This window comes from Barbus barbus (genome assembly GCF_936440315.1).
Source record: "Barbus barbus genome assembly, chromosome: 24".
NCBI lineage: Eukaryota > Metazoa > Chordata > Actinopteri > Cypriniformes > Cyprinidae > Barbus > Barbus barbus.
In genome coordinates this window covers 7,376,025-7,403,746 of record NC_136752.1, presented here as the reverse complement: position 1 = coordinate 7,403,746, position 27,722 = coordinate 7,376,025, and the positions used below count along the sequence as shown (strand labels likewise).

General features: G+C 35.3%; 2 protein-coding genes across 2 annotated transcripts; both read right to left on the bottom strand.

The window, feature by feature from the left end:
- Positions 1-809: 809 nt before the first annotated feature.
- LOC306843426 (serine/threonine-protein phosphatase 2A 56 kDa regulatory subunit alpha isoform-like) lies at positions 810-20,225 on the bottom strand. The gene is made up of 13 exons (XM_079374921.1): positions 19,459-20,225; positions 10,334-10,530; positions 10,119-10,220; positions 9,707-9,799; positions 7,289-7,419; positions 6,366-6,425; positions 6,085-6,193; positions 5,148-5,201; positions 4,090-4,140; positions 3,834-3,953; positions 2,725-2,852; positions 2,262-2,363; positions 810-2,186 (listed from the first exon to the last, which is right to left on the bottom strand). The coding sequence occupies exons 1-13, from the start codon at positions 19,613-19,615 to the stop codon at positions 1,979-1,981; spliced, it is 1,512 nt and encodes a 503-aa protein (XP_079231047.1). The 5' UTR covers positions 19,616-20,225; the 3' UTR covers positions 810-1,978.
- Positions 20,147-26,711, bottom strand: LOC306843425 (denticleless protein homolog). Its single transcript, XM_079374920.1, has 15 exons — positions 26,554-26,711; positions 26,352-26,477; positions 26,170-26,262; positions 26,016-26,077; positions 25,776-25,896; positions 25,184-25,249; positions 24,996-25,096; positions 24,763-24,836; positions 24,519-24,622; positions 24,325-24,429; positions 24,046-24,158; positions 23,856-23,945; positions 23,607-23,745; positions 22,306-22,886; positions 20,147-21,343 (listed from the first exon to the last, which is right to left on the bottom strand). The coding sequence occupies exons 1-15, from the start codon at positions 26,606-26,608 to the stop codon at positions 21,227-21,229; spliced, it is 1,947 nt and encodes a 648-aa protein (XP_079231046.1). The 5' UTR covers positions 26,609-26,711; the 3' UTR covers positions 20,147-21,226.
- Positions 26,712-27,722: the final 1,011 nt, after the last annotated feature.

Here is a 27,722-nt window from a genome sequence, read left to right as displayed (position 1 = left end):
AGGATCCATTGGTGAGCAACTGATGCAATGCTACATTTCTCCAAATCTGTGCAGATGAAGAAACAAACTTATCTGCATCTTGGATGACCTGAGGGTGAGGACACGTTCAGCAGATTTTGGGTGAACTATTCTTAAGTATAAACACAAATGTAGACACTTTAAATGCACTTTCATTTGCAAGTCTCTCAGTTGTTCTGTGAAAGGATAGATCTTAGCATCATATAGCCACTGTTTGGAAGAGCTCAAATGTGCAGAAGATACTGGAATGGATGGAAACTTGCGTCTCTAAGTTACTTTGTCTTGCAAAATTTGTGTGATAAGGACAGGATGGCTGGCAGCCATATTAACACTATTATTAATTATTTCAATAAATGAACTGCTCATCATCACAGGATGACATTTATCATGTTATATTTGTGATAAATGAATCTCACGCTGCGAACTGACCTTTATTTCAAAGTCTGACTGCATGATTAAAGCAGCTCACCGCTTCCATCATGACAATAATTTACCCCAGATCATTACCAGAGCCAGTCGTTTGTGAAAAAGTATCACCTGCTGGTCACCAAGTCTGCATTCTGTAATGACTATATGGCAACAGTAAAAGAGAATGACTGTTATTTCACGCATACAGACCATTAATATTACATGGAAAAAAGCCTGGCATTTTATTGCAGGAAAGCACATTACAACAAGGTTATTTTACACATTCTCACAGGAAATCTCATGAAAACATAACTGCATAGCGATGAGACCATTTTTGGTTGAAGCAAGACAATAGAACGTTGAATGGAATGTCAGTGAGTCTCATATCTATTGCTTCTTTAAACATTACAATTTTTTTTCTATTTTTGAGAAAATAAAACAAGAACAACAAAAAAAACGTTCTATAACATGTGGGGAGCATTGGTTATCCCTGAGTTAAGTTATGTCTAAGAATGATCTATTTGTTTCAATCCCAACCTGCGAAATGCATGTGGATCCGAATGATACAGAAAGCAACGAGTTTTTAATCAAATATAGTATTTAAAGATGTTGCATTTATAATGCAAGGCTGGTATTATGATAAAAAGTCTTAAATCAGGTTCACTACATTTGTGCTTCAATTTTTGCATTTCTAAGGCTAATTTTTGACAGTTCCATGGAATATAACTTGCGTATCATGTGAACTATAGGCATCAAATATTAATATTCAGCTCAGGTCACATTTATGGTGAAATACATTTCAAACTCATGGTAGTGTTTGCTTTAAAAAAAAAAAAAAAAAACAGATCATGCTCATGTGTCTTAATATAGCCTTCACCACCAATAATATTTCTTTTGTCAGTATTTTTATCTTGTTTTCTTGTAAAAGCTAGAAGCCAAATTGAATAATAATGGTTAAAAATAAATTCATTTAATATATATACCCTTATAATATAACAAAAGTACTATTTTAAACTATTATTAGTTATATCGTACATGTATTTTGTTTAAAAAAAAAAGGACAAAAATACTGATTATAACTGCAGTGACATTAGTGAAATTTATGAGAAAAGGTCCATCGTTTGTTAGCAGTAGTGTAGCGATGTATGGAGCACATCTCACAATAGACTTGTTTTTTTTTTAAATAAGCAGCTTTCTATTGGTCAGCGAGCGTGGTGTGTCCACGTGACTAACCTGAACCCACTGCGAAATCTGCAGGGAAAACTTTCATCCTTTCACTTTTCATTCCTGATTTCTATTGAAATTTCTCAATTTCACTAAGATTAGTAAATGTAATCGCACTTACTATAACCACACTTTACATCCAAAATAGACTTACATACAGAAAATATATTATCCTTTAGCAGGAGAAAATAGCATTTTGATTTAGTTTTACATAGGCTTTTGGCTTTAAAAATGATTGTTGCTGAAGGTCCATATCCTTTACTGCTCTCTACATTGGTTTACATCTGTAAACCAGCAAAATACTAAGGAAAGAAGAAAGAGGGCAGTGTCATTTGACCCAGGAGTCGCTCTCAATTCTGTCAGTAATGGCTGCTGCTGCGTTTTCATCCTTCTCGCGAAGGTTGTTGTTGTTATTGTTGTTGCTGTAAGTGAACTGGATCTCATGCCTGTTATTCTGGATGGCTGATGTCTCCTTAAGTCTGAGTTCATCCAGCTTCCTCCACAGTTCCTCGCGTTCCTGCTCTTTCTTCTTCTCTCTGAGGACAGAAGTGATGGCAATCATGAGCAGAGTGATTGTGAACTAAATGAGAAGAGTAAAGACGTGATCTTACCGCTGTCTGTCAGATTTGTAAGAGGCCGTCAGTTCATCAAACAGCTTGCTGTTCATCTCCATCAGTGTTTTTAATACATTGTACACCAGGGCCATGATCGTCCTGAGACAATTAAAAGAGAGTTACTGCATGTCATTTCTTTCAACCATTCACCAAACTGCATTTAAACGAACACTCCACTTTTTTGGGAATGATTATGCTAAGCTAAGCTAAAAGTGCTACCGCCAGACCCGGAGATCGGCTGAATGGATTCAAAAACGGTAAAACTCAACTGTTTAACTCTTCAGGAGTTGTAAAATGAGCCCATTTCCAAAAAAAGTGGAGTGTTGCTTTAAGGAGCAACTAGTACATTCGTTAAAATTTCTATTTTTCTGTTTGACCGAAAAAGTCAGTTTGGGTTTGAAATGAAGGCAATTAATGATTCCTTTAATAAAATGTGGCAAATGAAAAATCCACAACATACGGGTTCCAGTGCTCTTTGGAGATCCGGTACAAGTTTCCAAACATGATGGGAAGGACTTTGGCATTATTCTCCTCGATTAGACTCAATATGTATTCATTGTTCCAGTAGTACAGCGCTCGTTCTGCTACCTGCAAATATTAGAAATAATGAAACGTACACTACCACCCAAAGTTTGGCATCAGCTTAAGAAATGAACACTTTTATTCAGCAAAGACATTTAATTCATTAAAAGTGACAGTAAAAGTAACATTTATAATGTTACACAAGATTTCCATTTCAAATAAATGCTGTACTTTTGAACTTTCCTTTCAATGAATCCTGTAAATATTTAGCAGCACAATTATTTTCAGCATTTTCTTGAAAAAAATGGAATAGTAATGGATGAAATCCATACCAAACATTTGCAAAACAATAACCTTTTGCAAAAAATAAAAAGTATTGGGCATAAAGAACTGCAGAATAATGATGTAATTAACTGCAAAATATGGCAAAACGTGAACCAGGCACAAAAGTGAACTGCAAAGGTAAAACTGTATCACACGCTCACACTTGACTGAAACAGATTTAAGCGCTGCAGATGAATTGATAGGTATCGACCTCGGGTTTTCGGATCCAAGTGGACCCGTGAAGATATTTTTATACTTTTCTGTGCCTTGACAGTGTAATTTACTTGGCGGTCAATAATACTTAATAGTCAATAATAATACTTGGGAGAGTCACATGCCTCCCGCTTTTCATCCAAAATATCTTAAATTGTGTTCCGCTTTTAGCTTGGAACGACATGGGGGTAAGTGATTAATGACAACATTTTCATTTTAGTGTGAAGTATCCATTTAAGCTTCTGTTATAGCAGGTCATTGACTTTGTGTAATTATCTTTATTTTTTATTTTATCATACTATTTTGCAATCATTCACTTTTGTTTGCAAAACTTTTCCTCAATGAATTTTTTTTTTTTTTGTACAATTATTTATTTATGAAATATACTGTGTGCGGCATGGATTTGATTCCATAGTAAAGTAATTGAAAAGCACATTTGTAATCAGCTGTTTCCCTACAAGCTGTGATTTACCGGACAGACTCTGATCACATACTAACACCTCTCTCTACCTGAAAATGAGGGCTGGCTACACATTTAGAGATTTGCTTAAATAAAGGCTCCTGAATCTTCTTGAACTGCGTAGGTTCGATAACGTCCAGGATCTCTTCAATTTCCCCTAGAAACATGACCTAATAGAGCAGAGACAGAACACAGAAACTCAACGGACACTTGTCTGCAAATATAGTAGAAAAAAAGAGAACAGCCTCTCATAATGCATTCATTACTTGTTGTAATGACTGGCCTATAAATGATAAGATAGTTTACCTCTTTCTGACTACACGTCTTAGGCCAAAATTTAAGAAGGCCACGAACCACCTGATAGGAAACAGAAAAGATAATTTTTTGATAAATTATGCAATTCTAATGAACTTGAATTATATCATAGAAATACATAATGAAATAAAGGGAATTTTTTTTCATTTTGACCCATAATGTATTGTTGACTATTGCTACAAATATACCTGTGCTGCTTATGACTGGCCATGTGTGACCCACTGACCCTGGAACACAAAACCAGTCATAAGCAGCACAGGTATATTTGTAGCAATAGTCAACAATACATTATGGGTCAAAATGAAATTTTTAAATTTAAGTTAAATTTTTAACATGATGTATTTCTATGATATAATTCACATAATATATATACACACACAGTACACATGTACCTGTCTAGTGATATTTGAACTTTCTTGTCAGCTTTCAATTTGCACAGACTGTACTCTCAGAAATAAAGGTGCAAAAGCTGTCACTGGGGCAGTACATTTTCAAAAGGTACATTTTTGAACCTATTAAGTTTTAATATATACACTTTATGTACTAATATGTACCTTTAAGGTACCAAAATGGACTCATGGACAAACATGTACCTTTCGAAAAGGTACAGTCCCAGTGACAGATTCTGTTCCTTTATTTTTCAGAGTGTGACTGTTAAACTGACTGATAAAGAGTATGCACATTTTTATGCAGTCTGCATGCACATTTCACAGGATTTCATAGTTTACTTTTTTGTAATTATGTGAGCTGGACCAGCTAAACCTTGACCTTCTCTGTGAAAACCTACCAGCCATCAAGACCATTCACAACTATTTTGGTTAGTTCTACCAAAATCATGTGGTGGAACTTTTAATAAGGCATTATTTTTGCAATTCTTTTAAAGGCACTAGTGTGCAGAAAGTACACATTTCATTAATGTAATTTATTTTAATTATAAATTCCATTTCCCCAAATAAATTCTAGCTTTCAGAGTGTAGCTGTTAAAAAACAGTATGTTGGTGGCTCAAATAAATTGAAATGGGATTGCGTGAGAATGAGGTGAGCAGTACCACTTCAGTGAGGGTCGGGTCCTTTTCTATGAACTGAACCACACAGTAGGCCAGCTGAAACACAACAAGGTGAAGAGTAGATACTAAAGAAGAGATGGTTTGTGCAAACATAAATCAACCTGCCAAAGATTTTCTTATCAGCATGCTTATGAATATAAAACAAAAAGATGAATTTTAAAAGGCTACTGGTCGTATAATCACCAGATGAATTTCTCTGCCAATAACATTTTTCATGACTGTAAAACTGTAAGATGTGCAAAAAACTAAATACAGTTGCAGGGGTAAAATGTGATGTGGAGGGTCAATCCAAGGAGTGTATGATGGGAACAGAGTCTGATCTTTTAGCTTTACACTATGATTCTACCGAGTCAGAGGATATAAAACATGTTTGATATTTTGAGCCGATTTTAGAACACACATTGTTTTAATTTGTCAAGCGTGAGTTTGTTGTGTTCAGTGTGAAATGCCTAATATTTATAACATCTGTTAAAAGTTTTTTAAAAGTCATGTAGTGTATTCCAGCCTTTAGTTTATAAACAGATCAAATTTTTTTAACAATTTATGCAGAAATTCAGGTAAATTCAAAGGGTTCACATACATTTTTCCTGCAACTGTATCAGAAAGAATACATATGATAAATGGTAAGTTAACATGTGTTTTTGTTAAGTATCATATTTGACACATCTGTCATTTATAAGATGATATTGAGCTCATATTTAGATTATTTTTTTTTTTTAATCAAAAGGCACAAAATAACAAAAATATGAAATTTGGTGCAGTTGCTGATATTCATATGGCCAAAAAAAAAAAAGAAAGAAAGTTTGATAATATCTCTTTATTATCGGCATGGCACACTACTTACATAAAATTCATATACATGTCTATATCATTCAAAAACTTGCGTATCAAATATGATAGAGCAGGCTTTAGGGGTTACCTGTGCGTGGAACAGCGCGAGTCCTTTAACAGTGTGCAGGGGAATGAGGATCTTCATGAGGAACTGCTTGTGTTCAGCCTTCAGCGGCAGAGCAAAGCCATTGATGATACTGCGATTATAAAGACAGTGACAGTTTTAACATTAGGTGACTACAGTCAGCCAACACCAACAGCCAAATAACCTTTTACCCAGCATGCATTCTGACGCTATACGCTTTCAAATGCACTCCATTAAATGATCTCTGTGAACAGAACATGAAAGAAAATGAAGCAAAGACTCACCTGCCCAGAATCTCAAGGAGTTCAGCAACTCCATTAAAGTGCTCAGTTTCATAGATGTATCTGGGAAAAGTATATGAATGATTTACATTGCAAATAAAATATGATATAATATAAACATAACATAATTACAATATATAAACATTTTTTAACTAAATGCACAATCCAAAAGTTGAAATTCATAAGCCAGTCTATATATATATATATATATATATATATATAAATATATATTTTTTCCCCACATTCTGTAGCCCAAAGCATTTCACACACTTTACACAGCTATCATTTATGGAAATGGTATTTGATATTGCATAGAGAACCATTTACATGGTTTTTACTAGCAGTTCACCAACTTTTTCCTTACTTTGACATGCAAAAAACATTTTTACATAAAGATTACAAAGCCATGGAAGAATGACAAAAAAATACAGACACAAACTACAGTTAAAATGTTTGTGTTTGGTAAGATTTTATTCAAATGTTTTTGAAAGAAGTCTCTTTGCTCACCAAAAATACAGTAAAACTGTGAAATAATATTACATTTTAAAATAACTGTTTTCTATTTGAATATATTTCCAAATGTAATTTATTCCTGTGATGCAAAGCTGAATTTTCAGTATCATTACTCTTCAGTCTCAGTGTCACACGATCTTTAAGAAATCATTGTAATATGCTGAAACATTTGCTATTATCAGTATTGAAAACAGTTAAATATTGAATATTTTTAGTGGAATATAAAGTTTAAAGGACAGCATTTATTGAAATAGAAATATTTTCTAACGGTATAAATGTTGTTACTGTCACTTTTGATACATTTATTTATTCCTTTTGTGCATCCTTGCTGAATCAAAGTATTTATTTCTTTTATTAAAGAACTTTTGAATAGCAGTGTATACATACGAGTGTGAAAATAAGTGTTTTCTTACCTCAGAAAAATATTGTTGATCTGTTTCCGAATAAAGGCACGCAAACCCAGAAACTTCCCATAGATGCGATGCAGAATCGTTTTTATAAACTCTCTCTCTCGAGGATCTTCACTGTCAAACAGTTCTAAGAGCTGGAGAAAAAAGCAAGGAATTCATTTTCTCACATAATCATTTCTTATTACAGTATAAGGTTGCAACCCTGAAATGATGTAATCATCTTGTTTTTTTAAGCTTTTTCATTTTCGAAATACTGAAAATAAGTATAAATTAAGAATGCCATGCAATATACAATTTGTACCCAGTTGAGACTCTTAATGGAAGGTTTTATGGAATGGTTTGATCTGGCAGCATCAACTGTTATGTCACATTAGACTGTCTACACAGGACCGCGTTATGTAATGCTACCTTTAGCCTCCAGACAATGAATCCCTGCCATGAGTGATGTATTTGACAATAGCCTTTATGCAATATGACATTATTAGTAAATGAGTCCAACCTCAATCACATTCATGAGGGCCGTTAATGATGTCTAAAACATTAGTAACTCTAAATCAAAATTTAAACAGGATTAAAACTGCTCATCCTCATCCTTATTTCAATAGATGACTTTGAACAAGATGGAATAAACGACCAGCTGACCATAGCTTTATCACCCTAAAATAAAGCCCTTTCAAATGGGAATTTAATTCATTCAAGCAGTTAAGTGGTCACCTATCATTAAGACAAAACATATTATATATTTTTATAGATAGATTGTACTGCTGTCAAACAATTAATCGCGATTAATCGCATCCAAAATAAAAGTTTTTGTTTACATAATATATGTGTGTGTACTGTGTATATTTATTATGTATATAAATGCAAACACATGCATGTATATATTTGAAGAAAATTTTTATATTTGTATATTAAATATATTTATATATAAAATAAATTATATAAATATATACATGTAAATATTTTCAAAATATATACTGTATGAGTGTGTATTTATATATACATAATAAATATACACAGTACACACACATGTAAACAAAAACTTTTATTTTGGATGCGATTAAACACGATTAATCTTTTGACAGCACTAATAGATAGATAAAAAAGTCAATCGATAAATATCAACTGTTTTCAACATTAAATGTAATAATAAATGTTTCTTGAGCAGTAAATCAGTATATTAGAATGATTTCTGAAGGATCATGTGACACTGAAGACTGGAGTAATGATGCAGAAAATTCAGCTTTGCATCACAGGAATAAATTACATTTTAAATTATATTAAACAAGAAAACAATTATTTTAAACTGTAAAAATATTTCACAATATTTTAGTGTAATTGTAATTAAATAAATGGATCCTTGTTGAGCATAACAGACTACATATATAAAATATAGAGAATAAAACAAAATCAAGTACCATCTTGAAAAAATAAATAAAATCAAGTATCATCTTGGTAAATATCATGCTCTGTTCAAAAATGCAGAGCAACTTTTTTTTTTTTTTATGTTTTCAAAATCTTAAAGCTAAAATGTATCATTTCTGTACAACAGCATCTCCAAATGGAAAAATAATGCAAAAAACAACAGGCATGCAGTAACACTCTCTACCACATCTCTACTAGAACGACTCTTTTTTTGGTTGTGTCTGCTGTCTGTCATTATGTTCTCCATCCCAGCCTGGACTACAGTGCTGCCTCTTTCCTTCCTGTGGCGTAAACAACAGGGCGCTATTTAAAGCAGCCCAGGAAACGCTCGCATCATGGAAACTCACTTTTACACCAGCTTCCACACTGACTCTACATTCCAGAGCATTCAGTGCGCTCAGGGGGAATGACCGGGTCGATACGGACAGCTGATCACGCAGGAACAGACACTGACTGAGGCAGATCCAAAAGAGGAAGAGGCCAAGCCTACCAAGCGTATCATTTCATATTTCTAAATATTTACCACTTCAGCTGTAAAAGTCAGGGAAGCTATTTTGCTATTAAGTAGTCTCCTAAAAATGCATTTTCTTAATCTGTATTTCTAGTTTAACATTTCTGAAAAAAAATCCTTCAAACTGGTCAAATTAACTTCAGAACCAAAACTGTGTAAGATAACAACTTGTTTTTCTTTTCTTTTAGTCCCCATTTAAGTCAGAGGATACCAAATTGGTGAGTTTTAGGGATAAATATCATTAAACAGTTAAAATGTATGATTAAAAGCAACAACAACAACAATGTATACACGTATATATATTTTATGCAATAGGATTATGCTGCTTTAAAATAAAATGGCAAATGCCAAGAAAAATAGTAAGAACAGAATAACAATAATTACTAATATTTACAAAGTATAATTTTCTGAAAATTAATATGAATTATTTAATTTTTTATATTATATTTATAGAATTGAAATGCATTAATACAAAGTTCACATACCTGTAGCACAAACGTCTGGTCAATATAACGTTTGGCAGTACTTGGTTGGAAGTCTGGATTTTCTAGGAATCGAAGGAAAAACTCATACACCAACTGAAAAAAAAGAAACAAAAGACAATATTTAATATTTCTCTCATTCTTGACAGACGTAGAAACAATATTAGAACACAAAGCTTGCTTAAATAAATACATACATAATATTTACATTGTCAACAATTGTACTCTCTAGTCTATAACCTTACCAAAATGCTGTTGGTTTTTTGTTTTGTTTTGTTTTTTTGTAAGTCAACATTTTTGACTTGTTTAATTTATTCACATGCTGTGCTGTGCATAAAGTTAACTAAATATAATAGTACATAAAAAAATACATTGTAAATAAGCAAACAATGAGCTATAAAATGTGAGAGCTGACCTGTATGTGTGGCCAGGAGGCTTCTAGAGTGGGTTCATCTTCTTCTGGGTCAAAGTCAGGGTTTTCACTGGGTGGAAGCGTTCTGAAAATATTTGTGCTAACCTGTAAACAGAAAGGATTTGGAGTTTACTTTGACAATAAGGAAGATATTTCTATTTTTGCTAAAAACAAATACATTATTTTTAAAGTTTGGTGCACATCACATGGATGCTGACCATGGTGGTGATTTCAGGATAGACAGGTTCTACCAGAACTCCTCTGTTAGTGGACACATAATCCACAAGTTCACTGAGAGTGGCCCGTTTGGTCTCTTTGCTCTTTAGGTCAGTCACGGTGTCATAAAAGTCGAATATTACGCAGCACTGCTGTAGTTTCTGCATGAACAGCTCATGCTGCTCTGTAGAAGATGCATCTGAAACGATGAAAAAAAAAAAAATATTTATTCTCCTGTACTTTCAATTAATTAATAAATATTTCTATAAACAAATAATGAGGCACTTAGACTTGGCAATTTAACTCAAACAAAACAAAACAAGACAAGGCAGAACAAAAACAAAATAATGCAAAGCAAAGCAAAGCAAAGCAAAGCAAAAAAAAAAAAAAAAAAAAAAGGTTTAGTTTGCACCAATCCTGGGTTTTAGGTACCATGGCTTGGCTTTTAGCTGCGTTCATTGCCATAGTAACTTACACTGCACAGCTAACCTGCTCCGGGGCAGGTTATGTTCTGGGTTAGAGATCTCAAACTGAAATTGGACCAATCAGATGTGAGAAAAGTGACACGACTGACACAAAAAAAGTGTCACTCCCCCAGTTTCTCTTCCTACAAATTAAAGGCCACTATGAAGTACCTTAAAACAAAAAAAAATTATGATAATTATGGCTTTAATGATAATTACAATTTACATATGATTTATATTATTATTACTCCATTACACACAAGCACTTTTAGTTTAACAATTATTATAAAACATTTATTTTAAATGAATATTATATACAGATCATATGTAATATAAATAAATGGTAGAATCAATAGATAACACTTTAAAAATGGCTACGTGACCTTACATGTTTGAGTCTCTGTAACTTCACAAGTTTCACTTGTGACTGCACTGATAGAGCAAGATAATTCCCTTTATTCGTCCTCTTTCATGGACAACTACTTCAGTGGAAATGCGTTTAAATTCCTCATTCTTTAATCTCGTAACCTTAAACAAAAGAGTTTTGTATCTCGCTGGCTCTCTCGTGAGAAGTGAATCACACTTGCTCTGTGTTGTGATTGGCTGTTCACCGCTGATGTCACACATTCATGTGCACGCGCTCCATTAACTCAGCATCAAGCCTGAGTTGACAGAGAAAATTGATGATCAGCTTCATGGTACCAACAAAGCCTGGTTTTGTCAACTCCAAACTTATCCTATAACTCTGAATTTGTTCATCTACCATCATGGTACAGGCCCCAGGTATCATCTGCATAGCAGTGAAATGATAAACCATGCTTTCTGAAAATAGAGCCCAAAGGAAGTAAATACAAAGAAAAAAGAATGGGTGCGAGAATAGAACCCTGTGGCACTCCACAGGAAAGTTTAGCAGGCAACGAAGAAAAATGACCTAATCTGACAGAAAAACTTCTATTTGTTAAATATTATTTGAACCAGCTTGGAACAGTTCCCTGGATGTCCACAAAATATTCTAGTTGAGATAAAATTATTTTATGATCAACTGTATCAAAAGCAGAGGTCTAACAGAATTAGGATAACAGAGTCACCAGAATCAGTTGCCAACAAAGTATCATTAATGACCTATAATAAAGCACGCTCTGTGCTATGCAGAGACTTAAAACCAGACTGGAAAGTTTCAAAAATATGATTTGCACTAAGGAAAGACTGTAGCTGAATAAACACAGTTTTCTCCAGTGCTTTAGTAATAAATGGAAGATTTGAGATGAGTTGAAAATTATTAAAATTACTAGCATCAAAATCATCAGAGATATGCATTTACACAATACTACATGATCAAATGTATTTAGATTTTTTCAACTGCAACAATTTAGCTGATACAATTACAATTAAAACACTTACACTTGAAATTTAAATCAACATTAAATCACATTTAAACATTGACAGTGTTGCTATAGAGAAATCACATACATGCAGTGGTCAACGACATCTGCATCTTATTTCACCAAAACTAATATCTTTGATACCTAGTGCAATTATGTTCGAGTGTATATGCATGCACTGATCTAGCTGAATGCTTGAGTGGACAGGAATGGTGTAATATACACTTGGTAGTGTGTCTAATGTCCTGGAGTAAGAAGGGAGGCTATACCCCAGCTGGGAAGCTCAAAAACAAATTGCTCTTCCACCATCAGATGTTTTTCATCATTTTATTTTTACTTTATAAATGCACCTACCTAGTTTTATCAAACAGTTAATTTGTACATTTTATTGTAGAGAAATAAATGTTTGTATTTGTAACATTTAATCAAATGTTGTAATTCTTCCTCTGAAGTGACTCTCTTCTGCTGAAATCAATCTGATGGCATAATGACGTTTCACTTTGTAAACCGCACATGTTTGCTTTAGCAAACACAGAGATGGTGTACATGTTTCCCTATCAAAACTCGGTAACACTTTAGAATAGGGAACACTTATTCACTATTAAATTCCTAATTTGCTGCTTATTAATAGTTAGTTAGGTAGTTGTTAAGTTGAGGTGTTGGGTAGGATTAGGGATGTACAATAAGGTCATGTAGAATAAGGCATTAATATGTGCTTAATTAGTACGAATAAATAGCTAATATTCTAGTAATATGCATGCTAATAAGCAACTAGTTAAGAGACCCTAAAATAAAGTGTTACGCAAAATTCTATTGCAGGCCCAAATGTAATAAAATTTTCACTTGGATGTGGAAATGATGTGATTACTCTGTTCTATACACGCACACACACAGATCAGCTAAAACATTAAAACCACTGGCAGGTGAAGTAAACAACATTGATTATATTGTTACAATGGCACCTGTCAAGAGGCGGATATATTAAGCAGCAAGAGAACAGTCCATTATTGAAATTCATGTGGTGGAAGCAGGAAAAATGGTGACTTTGACTGGAGTCAAATAATGATGGCTAGACGACTGGGCTAGATCATCTCCAAACAGCAAGTCTTGGCATTTCTGACATGCAGTGGTTAGTACCTAAAAAAAGTGGTGCAAGGAAGACCAACTGGTGAACCAGCATCAGTGTCACAGGCACCCAAAACGCCTTTGTGCCAATGCAGCAATGGAAGAAGGTTGCCTGATCTGATGAATCGTTTTTATTTTGGTTTTTTTAGATAAAGTGGATAGCCGGCCTGGGTGCATGCGTGTCGTTTACCTGGCAGAAGGATGCACTATGGGAAAAATGCAGACCAGCAGATTTAGTGTTATACTCTAGTCAATGTTCTGCTGGGAAACCTTGGGTCCTGGCATTCATGAGGATGTTACTTTGACACCCACCACTTGGATGGTCGCAGACCACATACGCTCCTTAATGGCAGCGGTGGTCCCTAATAGCAGTGGCCTCTTACAGCAGCATAACTTACCCTGCCACACTGCAAATATTGTTCAGGAATTGTTTGAGGAACATGACAAAGAGTTTAAGGAGTTACCTTGGCCTCCAAATTCCGATTGAGCATTTGGGACGTGCATCATTTGCATCAATGCATCAGAGCAGTTTTGGCATCATAGATTAATTTGGCAGTTTATATACAACTTGAATAGTCTCCAGTTGTGGGTCATCTATCAGAACATCTGCCAGTTGCTTCAGAGATGTTGAAGGATTGAATCTGCTTCTCACCAATACTGCCCAAAGTAGTTTATGTTGAAGTTCATCTTTGCATTATGACGTTCTCTGTAGTGTGTTTTTCTTCTTCTTCTTCTTGAAGAATTAGGCTGCAAGGTGAATACTGAAGTTTGCTGTAACATTGTTTGGTCACAATCCTTCTCAGTGTTCAATTATTATATTTTGGTATAATATATATTTGGTTTATTCTTGCCATGCTTTGTGTATACAATCATAATCAAAGATTGTTGTTTAGAAAACACCAAACAACTGGTCTGTTAACTTTACAGATGCTCCTGCTAAACAATTTCTCATGGCTTGTCATTTCTGGAAGTCTAACAAGTCACTTTTTTCACAGAGCACTTACACTATAACACAACATATACATACAAGAGAATATAAACAAACAAAATATACATATACTAAAGAAAGAAAGAAAGAAAGAAAGAAAGAAAGAAAGAAAGAAAGAAAGAAAGAAAGAAAGAAAAAGGGTTTTCCCCCCACTGTGGCCTTGACAATTTATAAACTCCTCTAATAATAGATGTTCACATTATTTTGTGAATTATAACAATTCTAAAATGCATTATAGCAAAATATGATATGATACATTGCATTTCATGTAGCAAATGCTTTTATCCAAAGTCACTTAGAATTGAGGAATACAACAAGCGATTCATAATAAAGAGGCAAATAAACACAGGAAAAGCTTGCAATAGAACCCGAAAAATCCTTTTTTGACTGATCTTAGCAAATATTTTGAGATACTGGATTTTTGATTTTCATGAGCTGTAAACTCTAATCATCATCAAAAAGAAAAAAAAAACAACTTTTTGAAATGTTTTACTTTACATGTAATGAATCTAGAATATATGAAAGTTGAAATAAGTTACAATAAACAAATTAACTTTTTCAAGATATTCAATTTTTTTTAGACGCACATGTACACACATTTTGTTGCTGTCAAACTATATACCACTTTCCAGCACAAATGACCATTATTCCTGGCTTAGGGCAGAAGTTTCCAGCATGGAATAAATCCACCACTGTTACTGATTTTCCTAACATCTACTCTACTGTCAAACATACTTTGTTTAATTTATAAAAATATAAATAAAAATGTTCAGCCGAGCAAAAACTCCTGAACTTCTGACCTCTAGCACTTTGTGCTCCACTGAGCCACATAAGCTCATGTTCAGGCATACGGCTGAATCCCTCTTAGACTGAAATCCAATAATCTCCCCAATGTAGGCGATTCCTATCTGCAGTTCGTTTGGCACAGCTCCTTTCACATCCTTAAATGCATCCTACAAATCCATTAAGTCGGGGAGATCTCTAGTCATTTGGAGAACATTTTCCAAGTGTTGATGGGGACATTTCTGATTTTCCAAAAGTTGCTATTACAAATAACCTAAAGTTATGCCAACACACAGAACCAATGTAATAAATCAAGAACTGAGGAAAAAGTATCATATGCATGCCATGTGTGCAGCAAAGACAAAGAGAAATTCTCTCATCCATCCATACAGGACTCAATTAAAATGATTAAACACTACATGTACAATTTTATCACGATTTTTCATATAGCTTTAGAACTTTTCAAATATATTATAGGAGTCATTTAATATGGACTATATTTATCATATCTTTTTGGTCCTCAATCCACATCCATTCCTCATACGTTTCTCTATTCTAATGCCTGGAGCCTTTGGGCTGCTGAAGTTCCAAGAAGTACTTCGAAGGATCTCATCTTGCATAAGACACTGTAATACCAGTGACCTCAGCTGGGTTAGTGACACGTGAACAGGTCACTCATAAAACTGGCTGCACTGCAGCATTTATTAAGGGTTAAAGCGTACTATCTTCGGTTCACTCTGCCTATCAAAACATTTGACCACATGCAAAGCCTTGTAGAGAATTTGCAAATTAAATGTAAGTGCCATAGGATACATACTCAATTCTAACAGAAACGTAATGGTCTAGTTTCACACGGAATATGGAATCTTGACAGGCCATACATTTGACTGTAATATAGATGGTAATATAATAAACACAAGGAAGTATCTCCAATCAGTTACCCATATCATTACAGACACTGTGTACACTAATAATAAATCAACAGCGCTTTATAAATAACAGTGGGATCGTAACTGACATTTAGTTGACCTGAACTTTGGCCATGAACGGCATAAATAATCTACAAGTCCTGACATTTTGGCACTTGATTAGAATATTAGGCCCAAAATTATTTCCCGAAGAATCGTTTCACATTGTAAACGTTTCCGTAATATAGAAGAGGTTTCGCAAATTACCTCTAAAAAGAACTATGGCATTATTTTTGGTCATTGGTCACAGATTTTAAAGAAATTCATACTTTTATTCAGTGAAGATGCATTGAATTAACAAAAAAAAGTGAAGTAAAGATTTTGACATTTAAAAAAAATATATATTTATTTCAAATAAATGTTTTTCATTTGAATTTTCATCAAAGAATCTTGGAAAAATATATCACGGTTTCCATAAAATAAAATATTAAGCAGCACAACTTTTTTTCAACATTGATAATATGTCTAGCATGACACTGAAGACTGGAGTAAAGGCTGCTGAAATACTGTTTTTACTGTATTTTGATCAAATAAATAAGGCCTTGGTGAGCAAGAGACCTTTTTCACTTAACATTTAAAACATCTTATAACAGATCCCAAACTTTTGAACGGTAGTGCGCCGTAGTAATACTAGTTGTATTCTTGAAAGTACAATTGAAATTAATTTCTGTACCATGTTAAATATCAAATACTGAGCCATGGTACCATTACAGTATTCCAATGGAGACAAAATACAGTGCAGACCCATGTAATACACACCACACAAGAGTGCACTCTAGAAAAAAAAATCATTCTATTAATGTCATGTAAAAAAATTTCTTTCAATTATTTATGGCTCTTTTTGTACTCTGGTTCTTACAGCCGCTGTCTATCTGTTCCAGGCTTCTGTAAACTTCATGATGTTTTTTTCCACTCGGAGAGGGTTTAACAGTGAGAGAACAGTGGTGGAAGGGCTGGAGGGGTGCTAAGACAACCCCACTGCTCTATTAATACACCTTATGTAACTCATCTGAATGCCAGTGTCCCGGTGTCTTTCCCAGATAACTTCTGCTTTGAGTCACCACGTCCACCAGAAAATGCAGCCAAGTGACCGCAGAAATGAGCGAACATTAGAAACATGTTCATTGACTGCCTCACTTGTATTTGTCCTCACACACACGGGATGAGTCATTGAATTTGCTGAGGTTCCCATCAAGACCCCGGGTGTGTGGTTGCCATGGATACATGGCCCGTCCATGGGGAGTCATAATGTCAGTATAACTGTAAATGCATTTCCCAGCTATATTGAGCATCAAGCAAATGAGTTATATATATATATTATTTATGGGCATTTTGTCTTTATGGAATAGCAAAGTGCAGAATATCAAAAGAGTATTGAGAGAAAGAGATTTTCATCAGGCATCCCATAAGAAATGCATTTAAAAGAAAGAAATTTGATATGGTTATACTGAAATTAAACGTAGTGGCATGCTTCCCGAGTCACTATAAGCAATAAGTAATGCATATAATAAGCAATACAGTAAGTAGTAAATATAATGAATGAATTTCTAAATTATTTCTTATTTCTAAACTAAAATGCAGTTATGCAAAACACTCAATACATACATGCAATATAAACTCATTCAGCAAAGCTGCATTTTATTTTATATTAGGAGTTTTAACTCTACTTTTTGACTTTCAGAGAAAAAGGGTGAAATCAGCCACAACAACCAAGATACTATATGTTCGGTTGGATAGTAAGAGCAAAACTGCACGCATTTATTTACTAGTCTGTTACTGACAATTCTAGGCAGAAAACTTGAATCAAGTGGGGGCGTGGCTACTAGTATGCTTCGGAAACTTGTTTGGAAAGATCTTTCCATTTGATGACTCAAGTGATGCAGCAAAGGCTTACAAACAGCTGCTTCTCTATAGAAGGAATGGAAAGTTTGACTCGTTTACACTTTGCGTTTGCTTTAAGGAACGGGTAAAAAATAAATAATTGAGGGTATATTTACATGAAAAAGAACACAAAGGAAAAACTTTTCAGTTTTTATGCAAAACACACACACAAAAAAAAAATCAGTTGAAAATGGCATCATGTAAACACAAACTCAACTCTTTCACACCACGGCGTAATTAATTACGTAATCACATGGTCACTAAAGTCCCCAAAATATTTCAATAAACCAATATGCAGACACATTACAATTTTTTTTTTCAATTAATATTTTATTGATAAATAAATGTGTTTGTTGTAATAGTGTGTCCTACTTCGGTTTGCACAAGTGATCACTCATTACTTTCTCAATTCATTAGGAATTAGATTTCCTCTAAAGGGCCAGTTTTCGGTTGAGTGAGTCAGTCAGCTGTTGAATTGAGAGCTGCTTGTGACTGGAGAGTTTGTGAACCAGTTCAGCCAACTGATTGAAAAGATCTGACACATACTGTAAGAATGTTGTGCCCTCCGCAGTCTTTGTTTTAAATGACTGACCTTTGTAGAACCCTAGGGGTGTCCAAACTCAGTTCTGGAGGGCCACTGTCCTGCAGAGTTTAGCTCCAACTTTCCTCAACACCTGCCTTCAAGTTTCTAGTGTGCCTATGATCTTTGGTTAGCTGGTTCAGGTGTGCTTACTTGAGGCTGGAGCTAAACTTTGCAGGACAGCGGCCCTACACAGTGTTGCCAAGTCCACAATTTCCCCGTGAAATTGGGCGACTTTAAGCAATTTAAAACAACTGGACAAACAATACTTTAAGCAATTGGGTGGGATTTGTGAAAACCTGGCAACCTACAGGAGCAGGATTGGACACCCCTGGTAAAGAGCCAAAGATGATGGTACTTCCCAATAATAGGACCATCTTGGTTCCATTTGACATCCACTAGAAATACAATGGAAGGCAATGGGAACCAAAACTGTTTAAAAGAAAAAATCATAAAATTGGTTCGGTTCATGACTTATAACTCATTAACTAAAACGTTTTTAAAATCCCTATGGGAAAGACACTTCAGGAAGCAAGGCCACTGAAAAAGTGGGTGGGCACTGCTGTACTCTTGACAACCACGTGGCTTCCAAAAAATACAAAAAGAGGACATGAAATGTGGGAAAACACAGGTTAGACCATGCTTCCCTTGATAAAGCTCTGAGACATAATGTTGACACAATCAGTGTTTACAGTATTCTCCCAAACAGACACACACCATGAGTTTTCCAGCAGTTATGGGCCTGCTGTAAATAATTCACTCGTGGCTCATCAAAGATGCGAATATATAACTCCAGAGGCAGATTACACTCACATAACAATTGAGGTGCCATTTATTTGAGTGCATTTGTAATATTTACTACTTTTTAGCATTCTGGGAACTCGAGCTACCACAATGCTGTCTAGATAGGCAGCGCACTTGGTTTTGAGTCTATTTCCAGCGCTTTATCCTCTTACCTCTGAGCCGCGGGAGCGCGGAGATCTCCGGAGCCGCAGGCCTGCTGCCGCTCGCCGCGAACTGAGACGAGCTCTGACAACCCCTCTGCCTTTGAGCCTTCCTCACTGACTTCCGCGTGAATCCATCCACTTTCTCGGCCGCAGATATCGCCGACATTTCCAAAGCAGGTCTATCCAACGAGCTGCGTTTACAGTGACTGAAAGTGCCCTATATGTTTTCTAGTCTGACTGACGTCCCATTGACTGCGCTGTTGATTAAACTCACGAGACCCCATCTAATGACACGCAGTGAAGCCACTCATGAAGGCTGCATGTTCCCCAATAACCCACAGGTATCCTGCGAAGACAATTTGGTCACGTATGACTGTAAAACGCAGTTAATAGTAGGTTTTTATCATGCTGAAATGTTTCAACAAGCGCGCCTCATTAAAACCTGTTACTCCGCGTAACACAGTTCAAAGACAGCCGACACACAGCGAGTCACGGTGATCCAGTCGCTTGGAACCGGCTACTGGCGACGCGAGGAAAGAGTTTAACGTGAATCCGCCGTGAAATCCCTCGGATCCGCTGAACTTCATTCAGCTGCTGTTGCGCCTCACTGGGGTCTAAAAATAAAACCCCGTGGCGCGCCTGAGTGATGGAACACTCGTCCAATGAGCATCCGCGCAGACAGTAAGCCCCGCCCCTCGACCAATCAGAATCTTGTTTTAATGGTATTTAGAGGTTGTGTATCCTTGAACTCAAATGAGCACAGGCAACAAATGTTCACAAAGTTGAACCACTCAAGAGACATGCAAGAACAAAATATCAACGCGAAATCACAAAATAAAAGCGTTTAAACACAGTTTGAGAGACTTGTAGCCAGTCAAATGAGTCCGGTTCATCCCAAAAATGCGAAATAAAACAAACAGCTCAATGCTCAGCCCGTTCCTAACCTATGAGACTCAATTTCTTCTCTGAAACACAAAAATAGATGAATGATAGTGATTGACAGCGTCAGTGCATGCATCTTTTTTTTCATGCAAGTGAATGACTTTTGAGAATTGCATATTTTGATTTAAATGGGTTATAGGCTAGCTAAAACTGAACTTTGAGTCCAAAAGTAAAATAGTTTTGAACAACCATGCTAAACACCTGAGGCAAAAAACACAAGCTGGATCAAAACATGGAATCAGGTCAAGTCACATTCCAGACAAACCTGCAAACTTAAGAAACCGCCCATATCATGGAGAACGTAACAACTAAATGTTTAAATCATTATAAATATTCAATAACTAAAAAGCACTGAGCTAATTGAAAATGGATTTGTTATGTAAAGTGCTGCTTTACAATCAATAAAGAACTCGATAATAAAATGTGACCCACGTTCAGAGTCAGACAAGCTGAAAGGGCATCAGTTTTGGAAAGTCAAAATAAAAAGTACTGACAATCTACAGAGTAGATTTAATCTGATATAAATGCAGTTACTTTAAAATGCGTGTTGAATCACGTACTAAGCTCAAAACTATTTTCAGTGCTTCACAGATAGACGTGGACACTTCAGAAAACTTGTAGAGTTTAATTGCGGTGTCCAATCTAGTTTTGTAACGTTTACCAAAACGATCATCAACATGACCCTTTTTGAAACTTATACATATTTAAAAACCATTAGATAAAATATATACACATCAGATACATAAATACATAAGCTTGGTCTCAAAAAACTGAACCTGAACTTAAACCATAGATGCGTCATATGAGACACTCTTGATTTGTTGCCACACAATGATCAGTCTTGGGTTCTTTTCACAAAGTAGCTAGAGATCTTTTTCATGGGTCTGGATGGTGATGCTTTCTTGGTTGGCGGTGGAGAGACAACTCTTATTGGACATGGTGAGACTGCTGCCTAAAAAGACAAAAATACATAATTTTTAGAGGGCTACTAAATGAACAACAACAAAGGAGTCCCTAGTGGAAAATAAATATATATATACTAAAACGTATTTCAAATACATTTATTTTGCATCAAGTATACTACAAATACATGAACATTTATGTGCTTATAACATGAAATTGTCCTTTTGGTATACTAAACTGGCATATTTAAAGACTGCTAAATTGTCCAACTAAAGATGCGCTTCAGTATATGTGATTGTGCTAAAGTGAAACGATTGCATGTATACTTCAGGTACAATTTAAATATCTTGCACTTAAAGACTGATATTATTCAAAGATCATACAATCCTAATTAATAGTGATATTAAACATTTTAGACATACTATTAGGAAGTGTGCACTGTGCAATAAAGAAACTCCAAATAAAGCTGAATTATTTTATATCAGTAAGTCATGTCAATAAATGTATACTTTGTATGAAATAAATTAAATTATGGCATTTTTTACTAGGGAATATTGGCGTAACAGACAGGTGTCGATAGTACAAACAGAAACACTGCAAAATATTACCATAAAAATGAATAAAAAAGTCATTTCTGTGATCAAAGCTAAATTTTCTGTATCCTTACTCGAGTCTTCAGTGCCACATGATCTTTCAGAAATCATTCTAATATGCTGATTGTGGAATTTTTTGTATTCATTTTAATTTTCTAACATTATAAATGTATTTACTGTCACTTTTGATCAACGTAATGCCGCCTTGCTAAAAATGTAATTTAAAAAGAACTTACTGACCCCAAACTTTTGAACAGTAGTGTATACATCTTTTACATTTATCAAATGAAATAAATCTTAAATAACTGTTGTGTTTTATCTCATCTCAGAGTTGGTTTGGTCAACGGCTTAGAACTCTATTGATTTTTCTTTTTTTTTTTTTTATTAAATCTATATAGATTTCCATGCATCTACTCACTGGAGAGCTGTGTGTTCTTGCATCGTGCCGTTTGCTGCTGCCGTTGGGGCTTTTTGGTTGAGCTGATCCTTTAAATCTCTGGCTGATCACAGAAAGCCAATCAGACCTCCTCGGAGAGCTGTTCTCTTTGCCAGTGCCAACTTGTCCAGCCGAGCTGAGCCTCTCCTCTGTTTGCAAACTGAATAGATCACCCTTCTCGTTCTGTGCGCTTACTGAACTCCTGCTCCTCTTTACGTCGGGATACAGTTCAGACAGCCCGTCACTCTCCTCTCCCAAACCAGACCTATCACCTGTTTCCAGTCGGCGCTTTGCACGGCGTTCAGAGGAAGGGCCCTGGAGGACAGGTGTGAGCACCTTACGAAGAGGAGATGTACCAGGGGAACTACCGCGGCTGATCCACTGCTGGATGGACGAGGGCATTTTGGGGCTGCTGACCTTGGCCGAAGGTGCAGATGTGTTTGATGGCAGGGGTAAATCAGCACCCGTAGGGGCGCAAGCAGCAGGCTGGGGTGAAGCCAGAGAGACGGCCCTCTCAGATCCAGGACTTTTGGCTGGAGTGACTTCAACAGGGCTGTAAGGGCCTGAGAGGAAAAATGGTCATCATAAATACCAATTAAAAAAAAAAAGAAATCAGTTTGAAATTATGAATTTATAAAAATAAAGTACAAAAGTAATCCTATGAAATATTATTTATTAAAAAAAACATGTATTCTGTATATTTCTTTCCTGTGATGGTAAAGCTGAATTTTTCCAGTTATTCCAGTCTTTAGTGTCACATGATCCTTCAGAAATCATTCTAATATACTGATTTAGCGATTTTTAATTATGTAATAATTAATAAATGAATTTATTTGCATTAAAACTTATATTACAATAAAAAAGACCTTTGAATTTGTTCAAAGAATCCTTTACAAAAAAGTCATAATTCCTCAAAAATATTAAGCAGCAAAAACTCCCCAACATACACAATAAGAAACATTATTAATATAAATAATAGATAATAACTGAGCATTAGAATGATTTCTGACACCGAAGACTGCTTTACACCATCACAGGAAGAAATTACATTTTTGCATATATTAAAACAGTTATTTTAAATTGTAATAATTTCACAAGATTAGTATTTTTGTTGCATTTAATCAAACAAATGCAGTCTTGAAACCTTGTGAGAAACATCTTTCAAAAACTAAAAAAAAAATAAAAAAGCCAAACTTTTGACCAGTAGCTCTGAATCTGAAATAAAATGTTTTACACACACACACACACACACACAGTAGAAAAATTTACAAAAAGAGACCTACCAGGTGCTCTGGGTGGTGATTGGATTTTATGAAGTGTCCAGCCTACGAAGTTTGGATCTCGGTTCGATGAATTTTCTCCGTCTGGTCTGCGATTCAAGCGCCAGATCCTAACAGTGTTGTCATCAGAGCAGGAAGCAATCTGCAGAAAGCGTGATGGGTATGACAATATAAAACTTTGAATAACTGTCCATACATCGATGAAATATTTAGCGTTTTGTTTTAGTTAGTTTTTTTGTAAAAAGTAGAAACCTTTGTGAAATCGGTGGGGCACCAGGCCACTGATGTGACTTCCTGGCTATGGCCTTGAAGCATCATGGGAGCCTGTTTCGGGTCTGATATCTGAAACAAAAGCAAAATGTCATATATGCAGACAGTGACCACAGATGTTCTCAGACAGACTGAGGCTGGTTAGCTCCAAGTCTTCTAGGTTAGTCCTTACCTTCCATATGAAAGCATGATGGTCACTTGAACCACTGGCCAGGAACTGGTCATCTGGGCTGACACTGGACTTCACATAAAATGAGGAGTTACTGTGACCGCTGAATACAGCAACTGTGAAGGAAAATCACAAAACAGGTCAGTCAAACTACATGAGCTCACTTTTTTTTATTTTACATGCCTGAAAAAAGTAAAAAGCAAATGCATTTAAATTCCACTCAAATTATATTATACATTAAATTCATTCATTAACACAAAAATATACACATTTATAATTTACCTGGAGTTGTTTTCAAACCACTGATGTTGAACATGTAGATATTGTCATCTGTGCAGTTGGAGAACAGTCTGGAGCCAGTGGAGTCCAGTGAAAGATCAGAATAACCTACAGAGGAAAACATAACGGTGAATTAATACTACTTACTAATGCACATTACTATTGGTGTAACGACAGAGTGGGCATGAGATGTGTACCTAGTTTGCGTGTGCAGGAGCCTGGGTAAGGATAGGCCTGTAGAGGGAGGGGGTTGTGGTAGTATGCAGTGTAGTTCTTCCGCAAATCCCACATTTTAACGATCCTATGAGGAGATCAGAATGTTATGGGAAAACATCAGCATTAAAATGGAATCATACCAAGAAATTAAGTTGAAAAGTGTGACAGAATGTGGTAGCAGCATGTAATATTTAAGTAATTTGTACAAATCCATCAGGCACTCACCCATCTACTGCTCCTGAGGAGATGAGTTTGTTTTCGTCACAGAACAAAACCACCGTCACACCCTGCTGGGAGTCCTAAAAATGCAAAATCTCTGAATTTGTAAAATAGAACGTCCGTGGTTATGCTTTATATGTATACATATATAAACTCAATCAAGGAGCATCCCTGTGATATATCAAGGTTGTGTTACACTGGCAAATGAATGCCTCCTCACTGTGGATTGTGTGACTCACCACAGGGGGCGCCATCCCACGCCTTTTCTTTGTTTGAGGAGTGGATTTTTCAGGTTTCATATGGGCACCACTGATCTGTTTTACCTGCCTGTAGAAACCATCTGTGATGGAATTAAACATTTCTGTGAGCTTTAGAAATCATTTTGATGACCAGGTTTGATTGAGATCAGGTCAGAATAATAATGTACCTTTTTTACTGCATCTTGTGTCCCAAATCATGATGTTCCCATCTCTGCCTCCAGTGCCAAAAACAGCTGTTTTAAAACAACAAGCAGTTTAAAAAAGCCACCAATAAATATAAATCGAGGAAAACACACACACTTTGTATATACTACTACAGTATTTATTAATATTTTGAATTATCTTTTATATTCGTTTTCATTTTAGATGTAGCAATTATGACTTTTTCTTTCCATCTAATACTTAGATGGAAAGCTACAACACTGCTACTTTTGTTTTAAAAACTGTGAATTTTGTTTGAAATAAATTGCTACATCTTATTAAACCGTGCAGCTTTAATTCAGTTCTCTTTAAAAAAAAATAAAAATAAATAAAAAATCAATAAATACCAAATAATAATTTTAATCCAAGTGTGTAATTGTCTTTATTGCCAGAACAAACAAAACATGCATGAAGAAAGATGTTATAATGGTTGATTATATCTGAGGGTGCATTATGGGACGCATTATCAATATATTGCACATAACAAAAGACATATTTCATTCATACAGTATACATACTGCACATTAAGAGCTATTTTGAAGATAGTTGTAGACTTACCTTTCTCTTGCTTGGAAAAAGCCACTGATTTAAGACTGCACTGATGTCCTTTAAATGTTCCCAGCAGGTCACCTGTAACAACATCCCACAGACGGGCCATTTGGTCACCAGACGCTGTTACCTGTAAATTAATATTTCCATTTAAAACAATACTGTCTATATAGACATATAAACAGATAGATAGCTATATACATAATAAACTAAAGCACTAAATAAACAGAAGAATCAGACAAAACTCACCAAGCTGTTTGCACCAGGAACCCAGGCAATGTCAAAAATTGCATTATCGTGCGCCTGCCACTCTGTAAAACAAAAGTTCAACATATATGAATGGGTTTAACCAAAATAAGCATCCTACAAAACCAGTCTTGAATCTAGGTAAACCTAAACCAACCTTTCAGCACAGAGCTCTGTTTTTCTCCAGTATTGAAGAGGGTCACAAACCCTTCCTCGTTTGCAACAGCAAGGCTGTTCTGCTGGCCAGGAGCTGAACGACAAATAAACCCAGCCCAAAGTGTTAGGCTTTACACAGTCGTGAGGTTTTCACTCGTTGTAAACGTTTAATTAAAAGTGTACCAGAGGAAAACGTGCATCCAAACGGCGGCACCGCAGCAGCTGAGGCTCCGTATGAGATGTGTTCGTCCTGTCGCGCGCACCGGTAGCCGTCCAGCAGAGAGGACAGCGGATAGTCCCGACGCTGACCTGGGTATTATATGGGGTTTTGAGTAAAAAAGCGTAAACACATAGATTTCCATTAACATATCTAAATTATACTCACCATTACATATTCTTTTAATAACGCCTCGATCAACAACATGGTGAAAAAGAGTCATAGCTCCTGCTGGATAGGCGTTTCATTCAGAAATGCTCAGTTTCCCGCGAACAATGAAAAAGCGACTAACACGAATTCCGCGGGAGATCGGTGTTCGCTGTTCTGATTGGTCAGTGCGTTAGATTACCGGAAGTGTTGAGCAGCAGAGCGTGGAACGGCTGCCGGTTTATTATCTGTTTCTATGGGAACTATGCAGGCACTAGAGGCACTCTGTGGCCCAGAAAGTCAACTTTAACTTTATACATCTATTGGACTTTATTTATTTATTTAGATGCATTACTGCATCCGAAACATCTGTTGTTTTTGAAAAATGAAATAAATTCGGCAATTCACAATTTTATGAAAGCACATTTCCGACACATAAGAAAAAATAAATAATGCTTTGGTAAATCATAATTATGACAAAAAAGGTCATAATTATGAGAAAAAAAGTTCCAAATTACGACACAGAAAGATACTAAATCACCATGAGATAAGAAGCCGAAATTATGAGATAATTTAAATTAAAAGTGATTTAAGCTGTATTAAGCTGTGTATTTGTAAGAATGAAAATTATTTCTGACGTGATTCACAAAACAACGATCAATATTGCAGCTTTTTATTTATTAATTAAAAAAATGCTTATTTATGAATATTAAAGAAAAATATTTTGTTTTGATTTTATTTTAAATTAGTGAAATATTTGTTTATTTTATTAGATTTTATAGATAGATGGATTAGCTTAGATTCAACTTTATTGTCATGCAGAGTACAAGTACAGAGCTAATGAAATGCAGTTAGCATCTAACCAGAAGTGCAAGAATAAGTGAAGCTATAACTTACCACATATACAGTGGAGTTATATACAATATTAAACAGAGTATGTACAGAATATAAATGGGGGTACAAATCGATAGATAGACAGACAGACAGACAGACAGACAGACAGACAGATAGACAGATAGATAGATAGATAGATAGATAGATAGATAGATAGATAGATAGATAGATAGATAGATAGATAGATAGATAGATAGATAGATAGATAGATAGATACTGTATTTAAAAACAATTCATGAAAGCCAAGCAGAGTAAAAAAATAAATAAAAAATAAATAAATAAATAAATAAATAAAT